The sequence below is a fragment of the Paracoccidioides lutzii genome, assembly GCF_000150705.2.
Source record: "Paracoccidioides lutzii Pb01 unplaced genomic scaffold supercont2.25, whole genome shotgun sequence".
Taxonomy (NCBI): domain Eukaryota; kingdom Fungi; phylum Ascomycota; class Eurotiomycetes; order Onygenales; family Ajellomycetaceae; genus Paracoccidioides; species Paracoccidioides lutzii.
Window position 1 is genome coordinate 184,066 of NW_015440971.1, and position 14,866 is coordinate 198,931.

General features: G+C 46.3%; 4 protein-coding genes across 4 annotated transcripts; 2 read left to right on the forward strand and 2 right to left on the reverse strand.

Annotated features, from left to right (window-relative positions):
* Positions 1-803: 803 nt before the first annotated feature.
* PAAG_12415 (hypothetical protein) lies at positions 804-4,528 on the forward strand (the record flags this gene model as incomplete). The annotated part of the gene is made up of 13 exons (XM_015847908.1): positions 804-1,216; positions 1,281-1,412; positions 1,677-1,690; positions 1,752-1,959; positions 2,036-2,216; positions 2,280-2,373; positions 2,433-2,474; positions 2,537-2,648; positions 2,725-3,223; positions 3,295-3,383; positions 3,454-3,667; positions 3,742-3,939; positions 4,391-4,528. 13 exons carry the CDS (start codon positions 804-806, stop codon positions 4,526-4,528), a joined length of 2,334 nt encoding a protein of 777 aa, XP_015702480.1.
* Positions 4,529-4,551: 23 nt separating this feature from the next.
* PAAG_12416 (hypothetical protein) lies at positions 4,552-4,785 on the forward strand (the record flags this gene model as incomplete). The annotated part of the gene is made up of 1 exon (XM_015847909.1): positions 4,552-4,785. The coding sequence occupies one exon, from the start codon at positions 4,552-4,554 to the stop codon at positions 4,783-4,785; it is 234 nt and encodes a 77-aa protein (XP_015702481.1).
* Positions 4,786-7,872: 3,087 nt separating this feature from the next.
* Positions 7,873-10,598, reverse strand: PAAG_07750 (heat shock protein Hsp88; the record flags this gene model as incomplete). Its single annotated transcript, XM_002790405.2, has 5 exons — positions 7,873-8,196; positions 8,275-8,592; positions 8,753-10,187; positions 10,274-10,305; positions 10,524-10,598. 5 exons carry the CDS (start codon positions 10,596-10,598, stop codon positions 7,873-7,875), a joined length of 2,184 nt encoding a protein of 727 aa, XP_002790451.1.
* A 1,384-nt stretch (positions 10,599-11,982) lies between these two features.
* On the reverse strand, positions 11,983-14,658 carry PAAG_07751 (chitin synthase D; the record flags this gene model as incomplete). The annotated part of the gene is made up of 3 exons (XM_015846317.1): positions 11,983-14,284; positions 14,354-14,520; positions 14,602-14,658. The coding sequence occupies 3 exons, from the start codon at positions 14,656-14,658 to the stop codon at positions 11,983-11,985; spliced, it is 2,526 nt and encodes an 841-aa protein (XP_015700711.1).
* Positions 14,659-14,866: the final 208 nt, after the last annotated feature.

A 14,866-nucleotide genomic window follows, 5' to 3' on the forward strand; every position in this document is an offset into this window, starting at 1 on the left:
CAGAAGAGGACCTGAGTCCCGAGTAATTCCGCCTCGTGGACCGGTTACCAAACAGTCAGATAATCCACACCGTTAGGGCTTCACCGATCGTTATAAACTAGATCTGTCGCTAACTGACAAATATCCGCAAGAAAATTCAGCCGGTGGTTGAGACTTGGATCTCTCAGGTAGTTAGTGTTATTCGCTAGCTGTATGCACCGTCCCTAACCCCACCATGGTATGGAGCAGCGACATGTGGGACTTTTGTCCCAAGACAGGATCACTTCCAAGGAGTCTGGGTGGGTTCGAGGAAAGCTGGGGAAGAAGGTTCAGACGTGGGTTGCTTGTTGGGGCTTACATACGGAGTGGATTATAGTCCAAATGGAGTAATTAATGCAAAAGAGGGACGAATGCTCCGCATTCAGGAAATGATAATAGTTATCTATTCCGCAGGTGGCTGTCTTATAAGCAGGGAACCGATCACAGAGCGTGAAAGGCTGGGAATTCCGCAGAAACAGCGAATAATAATGCCATTGCTTTTCTTCCGTTTAAGCAAGCCCGGGCAGCATGCAATTCCACTTCCCGTGGCTATATTGACACTGGATCGTCTGAAGCAAGTGGAATAATAACCACGAGATTTCGCTCTCCAAACAGTAGAGATAGCTTTGCGGCTCATCGGGAGACTAACGTTCGGTGGGGGAATACGAAGTCGTATTGTTTGGGAATCATGAAAATCATGGCTGGGAGAGGCCACTAGCTTCGGCACTCCTAAGACACCTGAAGCCTCAGGAGCAACGGTAAATGATCCCTCCCGCATCTAGCCAATGACCGAGAATATTGCTGCGTATCTTATCCAAATCGGCACAAACAGGACAGGGGACCACCCGTTCGCCAATAGGAGCCCAGGAATAGGAAGATCCATGCCACTTGTTTTCGTATGCATTGGTCGTCGTGTCATCCCTCTCCTTGCAAATCGACCGTCAGCTCTAGTACCTGATACTGAAGTCCATTATTGGACACTGGCGACAGATGCAGACCTGCAGAGGGGCGGTGTCTCTAAAGGAGCTGATCATTGCTCTTTTTCCAGCCTGAGCACACCAGAAGAATACAGCAGAATAGACTGGTGGGACGAATACGAGCTTGCCCGTTCACCATGCAACGCCTTATATATCCCCAGATCATTCACATTTCGCATTTTACCTTTCACCTTGACAGACAGGCCAGGCAGAAAGACACAGTATGACAGTATCGTACCAATCTGTTCTAATGGATAACGAAAAACCTGAAATGGTTGTTCCCAGGACGCACTTCCATGAACTCCATGAAGAGGACACTCAATTATCGGATGACCAAGGTGAGCGTGTTGGACACCACCTGTTCATGGATGAAGCACAAGTGGAAGAAGAGCGGAAAACGAGAGGGGACAGTGTCTGGTGAGGAGCCCGACTACCAAACTGCGTGTTTTGAGTTATGGCTTACAAGATTTTGACATTATAGGCGAGTGTTGAATGAGAGACAAATTAATGTATGTTGGTTCAATTGCTGGGAGAGGAGTGGTTGGTTGTATGCTGACTACACACTGCGAACTTAAAAAGATGATAGCCTTCTCTGGGTAAAGAGCCTCTTTTCTACCCCTGAATAACCCCACAACCGCAATTCACGGACATATCGCTAACAGAACCTATTTCGATTCCTAGCACCATCGGAAATGGTACCTTTCCTTTAAACAATAAACGTGCAGAAGAGGTAAAATTCTAATGTTTTCAAAAAAGGGCTTTTTCTCGGTAGCGGTCGATCCCTTGCCTCTGCTGGGCCTGGTGGCGCCGTCCTTGGTTATATACTTATGGGCACGGTTATCGCGTCGGTCGTCTCTTGTCTAGGTGAAATGACAGCGCTGATGCCGGTGAATGCTCCTGTTATGGAGTTCCCTCGCCGCTTCTTAGACCGTGGTGTTGGTTTTGCCATCGGTTGGATATACTGGTAACTACATACATACATACGTCTAATATTGATCTGGAATCAGCTTGGAACGGTGTAGCTAATGGAGCTGTGCAAGGTTCGCGTACGCTGTTCTTGCCGCTGACCAGCTAGTCGCCGTAGCAAATACTATCCGCTTTAAGTATATCGACGACAAAGGAACCCATTTGGAATGGGTGACCGGAGGGAGTGTCCATCCCGCAGTGTGGGTGTCTGTGGTTTTGATAGCCGTAACATTAATCAACACGCTGCCCGTGAAGGTACGGATTAGTGTTGTAGGTGGTTCTTGATGATGTACACACTTTGCTGACATAGGATTATAGTACTATGGCCAACTTGAATATGTCTTTGGGTGCATAAAAATCTGTTTTCTCGTTTTGGTTATCTTACTGATGGTTATTTTGGATACCATTCAGCGTCAGTACGTCTCGTCGAAAGCTTGTCGAAGAAAGGCTGACATTTCCCTGGGATATTAGCGCTGGATACCAGTTACTACACGACCCCAGTCGGTACCAGATGTATGTTTATATGCCCACATTTTGACATGTTGGGGGTAGTGAAAACTAATCATGAACCCAAGACTGGGACTCACCGTACTCCTTTTTTGCGCCGCGATATACGGTCAGGAGTCATACGACCGGCGAAGTTCAGCGAGTGATCGAGGGTTCCGTCGGGACATTTCTTGGGATGTGGTAAGACTCAACCTCCCTATATCCATTTCATACCATGGGCCACTTGATGTGTAGATTGACGCGCATCTGTCCAAAGGACGACCTTCACAAACATTATTTTTTCGTATGTAGGCATGGACATGGTTGCAGCCACAGCAGCAGAAAGTAAAGCTTTGTCCAATGCCGAGAGCATGAAGATGGCATCGCGCAAGGTTTCCATACGAGCAGTGACACTGTATACCCTCTGCATGTTGACGTCTTCATTTGTCGTCCCTTACGATCACCCTTTTCTCAACGGCCGGGGGCAATCCGAGAGCGCACACTCAATATTTTTGATCGCCGTAGTCCAGGGAGGTCTTCCAGCGGCTGCCCACTTTTTCAATGCAATCTACCTATTTTCAGCTTTTTCCTCCGGGATTAACTCCATGTACGTCTCCTCAAGAGTTCTGCATACTCTAGCGCTGCGTGATCAAACAGGGCCGGAGTTTATCACGAGAAGGCTGCGTCAATGCCACAATGGTGTACCACTCAGGGCAGTTCTGGTAACTGGAGCATTGATGTGTCTCGGATACTTGGGGATTGGGTCCTCTGGGCAGGTCAGCAACGCAGCATTCCTCATGATCAGGATGAAAGTTTTGCTCACCAACTATTTGAACTGCGATTTTAGAGACTGAGCGAGCTTTCGACGAACTGTACAGTGTCTTGTTTGATTGTGTACATTGTCATCTGCGGGACTTACTTAGGTTTTTTCAAAACGTATGTCCAATCACCACGTCTAACTGCTTTACTGTCGGACGGAATTTTGACTTTCCTGCTTGATGTGCAGACTACATGATGTTAAGCGCTACGGAAATACATCAGAAGCCCAAGCCGCATGCTATGACCGTAACCACCCGCAATATCCTTATAAATCCCACGGCCAGTGGTTAAAAGCTTGCTACGGCTTGGTTGTCTGCACCGTCCTGGTTGTATTTAATGGAGTGCCCTCCTTCTTACAGGACCCATTCGATATTCGAGGGTTCTTTGCATCGTATATTGGAGTAAGTCTCCCTGTTATAAAACCCAAGTGGCTATTGGGAGTTTTCAGGATCCTCAGAACCTAATCACATGCCAGGTCCCGGTATTCTTTGTGCTTGTCATAGGCTACAAGCTGTCAAAACACGGTTTCAACTTTTCGCAATGGGGCCCAGAGAGGTCCAACGATCTCCGCAACTGTGTCCAGGTAACAAGCGAGAAGAGGAAAGGAAGATTGCATTTCCCAGACGAAGGGCTTACCAAAGATAACGTCCTGGAGTTGATCCAATGGATTTGGGTATGGATGAAGTAGATCCCGACTCGCCACCAATGTTCTGGTTAACCGGGTCATTTAATAGTGCCTTTTTTTTTTTTAATTTGTTTTTCTGTAGTTAACAGGGCGCATGGGTGGATATACCAAACTGTCCTTTTTGGAAGCATTATAATATACATAAATCAATGTATTTATTACATAGAATTTCTTTACTTTTCAACTACGATCTTCATTCGCAATGTTTGTGCCAATTCTATTACGTTTGTTTTACTGTTGTTCGTCCAAGCGTGATATCTTTACCTGCGTCGACGCCATCCTTCAGTTCTGTTCCGTTCCTGAGGTGCTTGTTGGCTTCCAGAGTTAACGGTGGAGCCTAGCCGTTAGGCGTCAGAATAAGCCTTGCCACTCCCTGCCATCTCCAATTTTTAGGTAGGGGTTTGCCCCTAACAGCCCGAACTTATGAGACACCTGCTAGTCTAAGTTAGCCTCAAGTTCCTCAACCCTTGACACCTGGTTTGACCACAACCTTGGGACTTTGAAGAAAAGTGGAGGTCTCGTATTCGTCAAATTAGACCCAGACCTTGAAGCATCAACAGCAGAAGCGAAAGGATGAGAGCAGGGAAGTTGGCCATCATCATGGGGCGAAAGGATTTGCTACTTTTCTGGAGCTGGGAATCTTTCAGGGTTCTCGGTGTCCTCTTCTCTCAAGCCAAAATTGCTACCTTAGCCCACCTTGACAGTCTTGCTGACGGTACCCCGAATTCAATCGGGGATAGATTCATGGGTGCCAATGGGCGCATTGGAGCCAACTTATTCACCTATAACGAAGAACTGTTTGACCAACCACTGTTTGACGAACAATTTTCCTAGACAAGGATCCTGAATTTACCATGATTGACAAGACGGAACGAAACCCTTTACCATGTGAATGTTCTTGGAGTGACCCGTGAGACCAGCATGAGCTTTCCTCAAGAAAAGCAGCCAACCAGGTGGGGCCGTTACCGACCTGGCGATATAACTCTTTTGTCGACCGTCTGTCAAATATGTCATGTCTCAACTCTTCCCAGGTGAAAGCAGCGGGACATGTGATATTAGGGCTCCAGTCTGCTAACGAACTGTACATTTGCAAGGTCCTTTTAACTTATCTCACGCCTGCCAAAGCAGTAACTAGTAACTAGCGACGGGATCACATCCTCCCGAATGGATCTGATCCATCAGTCTGACAGGAAGCGAGAGAGACAGCATTAACAGAGCTTACATATATATGCATGGGTCTTCTGGTGAAGAAAATGCCAGATTGAGAAATGAAATCAAGTACCAGGGGTTTGGGGCAATAAAGAACACAGACTCCGTTTATTATACATCCGTGTATGATTCGTCATGTTATGACACGCCTCCAAGGGAGACAACCTTGACCCGCGGGGTCTCCGAATTTACCCCCTTCACGGTCCGTTCAGCTGGGGCCCATCCTGCTCTTCTGCAGGAGTTGTGTTTTCCACCTATCGACTATCATTGGCGATGATAATTAACTAACTTACATATGTCTCCTTGCTAATCGGGACCTAGATCACTAAGAGAGCAGCAAATTTTGGAAACAGCAAAACTTGACTCACAACAGGCCGAATGCAGGGGAACCGGTGACCCGTGGTGTCGTCAAGCAGCTTTTTTTTTTTTTTTTTTTTTCTTCTTCTGATTTTGAGTTGTCCGGTGGTCGGGGAAAGGTTCATTGTGGGTTGCAAGCCTCTTCCTTTTCCAGAGACAAACAGTTCCCACCCCAGGCCTTTGAACTCGCTGGTCATTCAAGGACCAAGGCTGGCCAAAGTTCATCAGATTAGGATGCTAAATATAACACCCCAGACAACAGAGAACGTCAAACCACACTATCTAACCCTAGAGAGAACATGATGATGGTGGCTCAGCATGGCTGTAGTCATCTCTTTGACCAAATAAACACCATTGTGGTTTTGGATATTGCACCACGATGATCTCCAGAAGTTTTATTCAACGGTGCAGGGCTGGAAAAGGGGTTGTCTATAGGATAAGCATCCCTGGAAGTGATAAGATGCGATATTGACATATGAAACTGCCGGCGTAGATTAACTTTTGTCATCCGGAACTACGACATACTATACTCAACTAACGAGTTATCAGATTATTTTAGTAGGTTAACCAAGAGCAGGGTATCTCGTTGAGATAACCAGCCATGATTCAAGGCTCAAGCCAAAGCTTGGTAGAAGCGTTGTTGTTTTTGAGCTATCACATCCTCAGGTCTCAATGATTTGAAAAGGAAATGCCTTTCTTTCTTTCTTTCTCTCTTTCCCCTTTCCTTTTCTTTGTTTTTTTTTTTTTTTTTTTTTTTTTTTTTTTTTTCGTTAATTAATTGAAGCTGCCATTTTCTACTTTCATCTCTTGCTTGAAAACTCAAAATGCTGAGCCACATATTCATGGCTTTCTCTCATCGCCTCTCTCAATAAGTAGATGATGATGGGTGCTGACTGACGGCAGTTTCGTGATAGCTGATGAAAAACCCGCAAGTTAAAGATATGATGTCAACGGTTCCTCCAACTTGGCCTGCTTGTATTCAGCAAATAGTAACCTCTTTATCTTGATTTTTGTTCCATACGTAACAGTTGTATATTCCTCGACGTCAACTCCATAATATCCTTCAGATACAAGGGAAATATAAAAGAACCACCGTCTGTTTGGGATTCAAAAAGGGTTATAGACAGTGGGAGGTGACAAAATGGTTAGATATGGCTTCCTCTCGCCCGAGCGGAACTCCACATTGGGCCGAGCGGAGCGGAATTTCTAATTCATCAGTACCAGCATTAAATTGAGACTTGTGTCTCCCACCCCCCTCCCGGCTCCGCGGAAACAATCGCAAATTCACTCCCAACCACCGGTATTCATAACGCATCTTTGGAATTGATAGGTTAGTTCGATACCGGCCATTTTTTCCAGTAAACGGAATATACCGAAAACCTTGCCTTTACGGCCCCAAACTAATCGTCAGATGGTGCTAGCTACGGGGGGAGGAAGGGGAGGAGACAGTCAACAAACCAGCATGATTGACTGTACCGTTGTATCTATTGATGAGTGATATGTTACACCCGGGATTCTGCCCGACCTCCGATTGAATCCAACAAAAGGGAACTGAGGAGCCCTGCGGGATAAACTACATGGTGTTGTTAGCATTTAGCTACTGCTTTACATTCAGGTAGGCCTGACGAGGGAGGAGATGGTAAAGAGAAATATTGAAAATGAGGAAGATGATTTCTGATCGTCACAAAAGATACTATCAGACATTTGAACCTTCCCGAGCTTTGGTGGTTTTTTCCTTGCTTGTGCTTTATACTCACATTTGATAGCACACTGGGTGGGAGTGAACTGGTAAACAGCGTGAAGAAGGGGAACAGTTGAGTTACGACATTGTCGGTTCTGTCCTAGGAAAATTGGGGGCCGCGGGGGGGAAGAGAAGCAGGAACTTCAGAGGGGAAGAAAAGAAATCATTAATAGCGGAGGTTTGATCACAGACAAAATTAGACAATAGTCGATTCAACTAGATACTCGTCTTCTATTCTTTTTTGTCTTCACATTTTAAATTCACTTTGCCTTTTTTTTTTTTTTTTTTTTTTTTTTTGGCGCAAAGGACATATAATCAAAGATAGTTCATGAAAAGTTAGGAGGAAATAGGGGAAAGAAGAAATATCACACACAAAATAGGAATCGCAAGGAGAGACGGAAGCGAGAGGGGGATGATTGAGAGAGTGAAAAGTGGGGAAATGCTAGTTCATCATCAAATTCATTTCCAACCCTCTTTAAAAAAACAAAACGCGAAAAAAAAAAAAAGGCGTAAGAAAAGTCCATATTATTCTAATAAACAAAGAGGCAAAAGGAAGGACCATTAACGACAAACAAAGAAAAGAAAGAAAAGAAAATGGTCCCTAATAACCCCGATCACGAACCTTGCTCAACCTCAGCCATAGATTCATCAGCATTCTTATCCACTTCCCCAGCTGGAGCAGCAGCATCCATATCCTTCATCTCCGCATCAGCAGCTGGGGGGGGCCCGGCGGCCTTCTTTGCCGCCTCCTGCGCCGCCTCCTGCTCCTCACGTCTCTTCGCAGCCGCCTCCTCTTGCGCTTTTTGAGCTGCAGCACGCTCAGCTTCGACTTTATCCGTGTAGCGCTGTATGATGGGCCCGGCGATGAAACGGATATCATCCATTTTGGAAATGTAGACGGCCTTGGTGGTGTCTTCACCGTCTTCGTAGAGCCAGTCCTGCAGTGAGGAAAGGGGATGAGTTAGTGTCAATTTTTTGCAAAAATCGTAATTTTGGATTGGAAGAAAAAGGCATACCTCTATCTCATCAAGTTTCGTTTTAAGCTTCGTCTTCTCCTCGTCACTAGCAAACTCGGAATAAACACCATCAATCTTATCCCGTAGCTCATAGATATGCGACTCAAGCTCATTCTTCTTATCCTCCGTATCGGCCACGAGTTTATCCTCCATATACATCGCATTCTCCTTCTCAGTCAGGCGCTCCTTGGACTCTGGATCAAGGCCAGCAGTCCCCCCAGAGACGGGCAAGTCACCCTTGCGCACCTGCTTCTTGACCTTGCGCATTTTCGGCTTACCATCTTCGGCATCACCATTAGGAGCATCAGTGTCCATGGCCTGTTTCCACAGTTTTCTCATGTTAGAAAACACGTTTTTCTTTTTTGGGATATATAATTCTCGTTAAAAACAAAAACCTATCCTAGGGAAAGAATTTCGGTGTTTAAGACGGGAAAGGGGGGGGGGGCAGGGGGATGGATAGTAAAGGTAATATACTTACATCGCCTTCTTTCTCTGGAATTGGTTCTTCAACCTCCACATCCTCCACATAATATGCAGATTCAATACTAAGAATACCATGCAAGTTAAGTCTAGCTCTCAACTTGACCGTAGTAAAATCACCGTCGGAACTCTCTGTGATGCCCTTGACAGAGAAATGGCCAATCCAGGGGTTTGTTTTGCCAGGCAGTCCATCAATGTTTCCATAGCGCGCCTCAACATCGAACGGCTGCTTGCGGTAGAAAGTAAGAATCTTGGTCGAGGGCATGACATTTCCCTTACCGAAAACGATCAACGAAGTGGCCTCATCGGGGATATCGGGTGCCCGTTCCCAGGTAAATTCGATGGGGTAGTTGACGATGTCGTGAACGGAGAAGTCACGCACGCGGAAAACGGGTGAGAGAATGGCACAGCTGAAAGCACAGCCGCGGGCAACGGCCTCATCCTGGTTCAGTGTGAAAGAAAGCGGTTTGCCGAAGAACTCGCTGACTTTCTCTTTGATGATGGGCACGCGTGTGCAGCCACCCACCATCTCGATGGTGTCGATATCCTCTGGTTTCAGATCTGCTTCGGCAAGGGCCTGTTCCAGGGGCACCGTGACGCGTTCCAAGAGCGGCCTGACCATTTCTTCCAGTTCTTCGCGCTTGACCATAGTGCGGACATCAATGTCATCCATTAGGGACTCGATGCTCATAGGGGCTGCCGCGTTGGCGGATAGGATCTTCTTCAGTTTCTCTGCAGCAGTGAGGGTCCGAGTCCAGGCTTTCAAGTTTGTTTTGATATCGATGTTGAACTTTTCCTTGAATTCCTTGGCGAAGTGATCACCGAGAGCCTTGTCGAAATTACGTCCACCGAAATGACGGTCATACGTTGTGGCCTTGACGTTCAGCTCTCCCTTGCGGAATTCAACGATGGAACAAGTGTAGTCGCTGTGTCCAATATCAACAAAGCAAACACGTCTGGGCTTCTCCTCAGCGGTGGGAAGGTCGAATTTCGTGATACCCCATCCCAGAGCAATGGCGGTGGAGTCATTTATGAGGCGGAGACAGGTCAAACCGGCAATTCCAGCTGCATCCAGCAGGCTTCGTCGTTGGGCATCAGTGAACCAAGGCGGAACACTGAGCACAACATCTGCGACGGGGAGTTTCAGTTCGGAAGAGACGGTGGTTTTGATTTTGGAGAGGAACATGGCCACCAGCTGGGTGGCGGTGAACTGTTCTTTCTTGCCCAGATAGGACACCTCAGCACCGACCTCACCGTTGACATCGACCAGGGTGGCAGAGTTGTAGTCTTGCTCGATCTGGACATCGGGGTCGTTGAAGGAACGACCTGCGAGACGTCTCAGGGTACCAACGGTGTTTTTGAGATTGGATATCTCCTGTGTTTTGGCAGCCTCACCAATGTATCTGCTTTTGGGACCGAAGCCAACTAGGGATCTGAGGGTTAGGAGAGATAGCTTGTCAGCGGATATGATTCCTTTCCGATATGCGGTGAAATTTTTGCGGCCGGGAGCTGGACTTACGGCGTAGATCGATTGGAGACCTCATTAGTGAGCTAATTGTTCCTCGAAGACAAGTACTTCGTCAGTGAGAGAAGAACCCAACAGGTAGAATAGGATACAGCAAGTAAAAGAACACGCCGAAATATCAACCCGCCACAGTATTCATGCAATATCATCACCGCCATCACTCACAACAACCCCACCAACAAAAGTGTAGAAACAACATCACAAACCGCAAAGATAAGGAAAAGAAAGGGGAGAGTATACGCACAATATCAATGCCCTTGTTTCTAGCAACGCCAACCTTTGTTGACTGCGAGCCGAAATCTATACCAACGACGCTCATGATGACGATATGCGATCTTTATATCGGCGGCAAAAAAAGAAAGAAAAGAAAAGAAAAGAAATAGAATAAAAAAAAAAAAGAAAAGATCTTTTCTCTAAAAACACCAGCACAGCAGGGGAAAGAAAGAATGACAAGAATTTGAACTCAAATGTGTCCTGCTTTTACTTTCAAGGTACTTCGTTCGCTTATAGCTTTCTTGATTTTGTTTCGGGGAGTGGTGCGGAGTTTTTATGGAGGAGGAAGGGCGGGAGTGTTTTTGGGCGCGAAAAAGCTAAATAGCGTAGAGGAAGATTTTCAGCCTTTTGCGGAAACGGAAAAAGAAACAGACAACAACAGAGAAGCGTTAGGATCAGCTGGGGAGGCAAAGGGGAGGAAGATGGAGGAGGGGAACAAAAATACCTGATTGAATATGTATGATGGAGGTTGGAGGTTGGGTGTTCTGGGGTTATTTTTTTTTTTTTTGGGCGGGCTGCTTTATATTATTTATGACTTTTTCCTTGTGCAGGCGGCCCAAGTGGGATGAAGGTTCCGGATCGGGCGCAGGTAATGGTACCTCTGGTCCATAGCATCAACGGCAAAAATGTGGGCACGATATGGATTACGCTGCCCCTCTGTTTACCTGCACGACAACAGCTATTGAGCTATTGAGACATATTATATGCTATTTATTACATGATGGATGAAAAGTATTACTACTTCTCCATCCCTAATGCTCTTTTTCTTTCCTTAATTTTTAATTATTTTTGAAGTAAGTAATAAGAATAAGAACAATGAAAACATATCAGACACGGACAGACACGGTCGAGTTGGATGTACCGGTACCTCGTTCTGCACACGCTGTGTTTCTTGTCGTCACATCCCTCTTGGCATCACGTGGACCGAACCTTCCAGCAGTTTTCTGCGGCTTCTTTTATTTTCTTTCATTTTCCATCCTCGACCCAATCTCCATACAGCAGCAAAAGGCGGAGATGAAATAGTTGAACCAACACTTGCAGCAACACGCCCACTGCTCCGCGATGATAAAATAGTAATACTCAAGATAGGAAGAAAAGAAAGTTACTAGTGTTCTTGGCATAATTAACCCGTCGTTCAAACAGGGCTTCAGTAATCTATATAACCAAGCCTACCATAGACACACAACGCATCCCATAACCCAACGCCGGATAATACAATAATACAATAAACAGAAAGAAAAGGGGCAGAAAGGAAAAAGTGCAGAAATCAGGAAATCAGGGGAATAAGCGAAATAAGTCAGGGTCAGAGAAGAATGCCCCAAAAGAAAAAAAAAAAAAAAAAAAAAAAAAAAAAAAAAAAAAAGAAAGAAAAAAGAAAAAAGAAGAAAAACCCAGCCAAAACTAAAAGAGAGTCCCCATTGTGTAAACTTCTAAACCATATCCCCTGGATCAGGATTCCAATCCCGCGATCTCTTAACTAACCGTGCCGGTCTCCGCCCCTTCTTTCCATAATCCTCACCACCCCGATCCACCCCTTCCTCTTGCTGTTGCTGCTCCGCATCGTCCCCTACATCCCGTAGTCCCCCTTCCAACTCTGCTGCAGCTACATCATCATCATTCTCTGCAGCACGAACAGGACTATTCCTCCCCAAGGGACTCCTCCCCGCCGACCGCCCACGAATCGTATCAGGAGGAGTCAAATTCCCGTTCCCGCTCCCGCTCCCGCCATCATATGCTTGGAAAGCCGGCCCAGAGTTACTACCCCTCCTCTCTCTGTCCCTATCCCTCTCGGACACATCGTCCCGCTGATACTGCTCATCGTAATCGCCCCACTCAACACCAACACTCGAACAAGCTCTTGACTGCCGCGCGAGATGCAACTTCCTCTGATCCTCGTCACCCATAATACTCTCAACAGTCCGTGGCATGTGTATTATCGAACTCGACCCGTTGGTCCAGTCTGAATCGAAGGATGCGCGTGGGTGCAAGGGGAGTGGAGAAAGGCCTTGGTGGGTCACGTTCAGGTTTCCATGTCCATTTGTATTTGCATTCGCGTTGTGGCTGTGGTTGTAATTCCGCGGCAAAAAGTCCGGAAACGTCATCGTGGATATATTCTCGTTCTCTGTGTAATAGTATCCATTTGGCTGTAGATCTGGTGCCGCGAATCGTCCTTCAATCCCCTCCGATGGATGGATGGGGACGACGGAGGTTTTCCCCTCAGCACCTGCGCGGAAAGTATCGACATTAACATTCAGCTCGTCACCTGTCGCTTTTGCTTTCACTGCAGCTTCCTCAGGAGTCGTATTTTCATCTGCTGCTGCAGCATCCGCGCGCGGGCCACCCCATGTCCGCTGGCCGGCGGTGAAGATACCGTAAACCATGTAAAGCCAGTTGAAAAAGGGGTTCAGAAGGAACATGAGAGGATAGAGCCATGCTTTGTACCGTCGAAGCTTGGCGCCGAAGTAGAACATTAACAGGTAATTCAAGCCTAGAGATACTGCGATGAAGCCGACAGGGAGGTTTTCGACGCGGTTAGATGTTGTCGTGACCGATATGATCATGATGAAAAAGAGTAGCGCTGTTGTGCGGATTGTATTTTGCATGAAGCGAACGAGGCAGAGCATGGGATATCGATACCACAAACGGATGTCGGTGAGCATACACACTTCATTCGTGATGAAGCCGAGGAACCACCGTCTTCGCTGTTTCAGGAGACTGCGGAAAGTTTGCACGGCCTCCGTTTTACAAAAGGCACTCGTGCACATTTGTATTTGGTAACGCTCCTTAGCTCCAATCATGAAAAGATGGGTGAGCCAGCGGTCTTCGCCAAGATGGCATTTGCCGAAATCGAACAGATCCTCGCACTGCTCTGCTTTATCCGCGAAATAATATTTGGCCATTTTGCGGAAGGCTGAGAAGCGGAGAATCGTTAGAGCGCCTGGTAGGCAAGTAACTGATCCGCATCCTGATTCAACCGATCGCTCAAACAGTTGGCCGTGGATATACTCCATATCCTGTAATAGAGTAATGAGAGTGTTCTTTTGAGTGGTGGAGGTGATAACGCCCGTCATGGCTAGCATGTTGCGTTTACTCCCCGGTTTTAACTCCATGTCGTACATGAAATTTTGGAGGCAGACTCGATCGAGAATGCAATCTGAATCGATAAAAAGCACGAAGAGATTGTCATGTCTCTGGAGGTATTTAGCGTAAACCTTGTCGATTAGTTTGAAGGTCTGCTTTTGACAATGTCTTTTTCCACCATGCTTAAAACGCGATACAGTTATTCTAGCACCTTTATAAGACACGTCGATGCTTTCTGGGTAACTCTTGAGTGTGACGGGAATGCCAAGATGACCGACCACTGTGAGATATGACTCGTCGACTTGACCTCCATCGTATGATAGAAAGACATGAATGCATGATGGTGGATAATCGCAGTCGACCACCGAGTTCACAGCTTTGATTAGCACGTCAGGTTCCTCCTTATACACCGGCATGACGATGACAGTTTTAGGAGCAGTACATTCATCAAGGACCTCATTGATCCGTTTTGTCCGTCCGACAGAATGTGTCACCAATCTGTATATACAGAACAACCAGGGAATAATCAAGAGAATGGAGAAAGTCCAGAAGGCAAACCATTGTAGGAAGGAAACGACTTCGTCAGGAAAATGCCGTGTGATAGTTGGTGGGAGAGGAAGCGTAACCACCATAACAGGGAGAAAAGTACCCCTAACCAGGGACTAGGTGGTCAGCAAGGGGCTATTGTGGGGATGAGAAAAGGGTGACGAGAAGCCATACCGAAATGCCGTGAAAAACACCATCATGACAACAGCAAGTACTTTAATGCTCCAATGATCTGCTTTCACAAACACTTTGCCCAGGCAGTATAAAAAAGCTGCTAGCCATAGAAACCACTCCAGGAAAGCAGCTACAAGGAACGGGCCTAGTATGGAAACATAGATGATCTTTTGAAAATAACAGTTAATATTCGCGACATTTACGGTTTTTTTTTTTTTTTTTTCTCAGATGAGAACGTCAAGACTTACATCCTTTGTTGCCCATTCAGATTCATCGTAGGCAGATCTATAGGTGTGCGCCACCATTTTGGGCATTATTCGTAGATTCGATGTCTCTTTCTATCCACGGTTGTCAATCCCTTAAACAGGAGACGAATTGTGGAACACGCAGTAGGAGGAAGAAGAATATTAAAAGAATTAAAAGAGGAAGAATATAACCCAGCACCGATCAGCCCAGCTGGCCGAGCTTATGCAGGTTGCCACGGATCCACGTTCAGTCAGTCATTGGCATGGA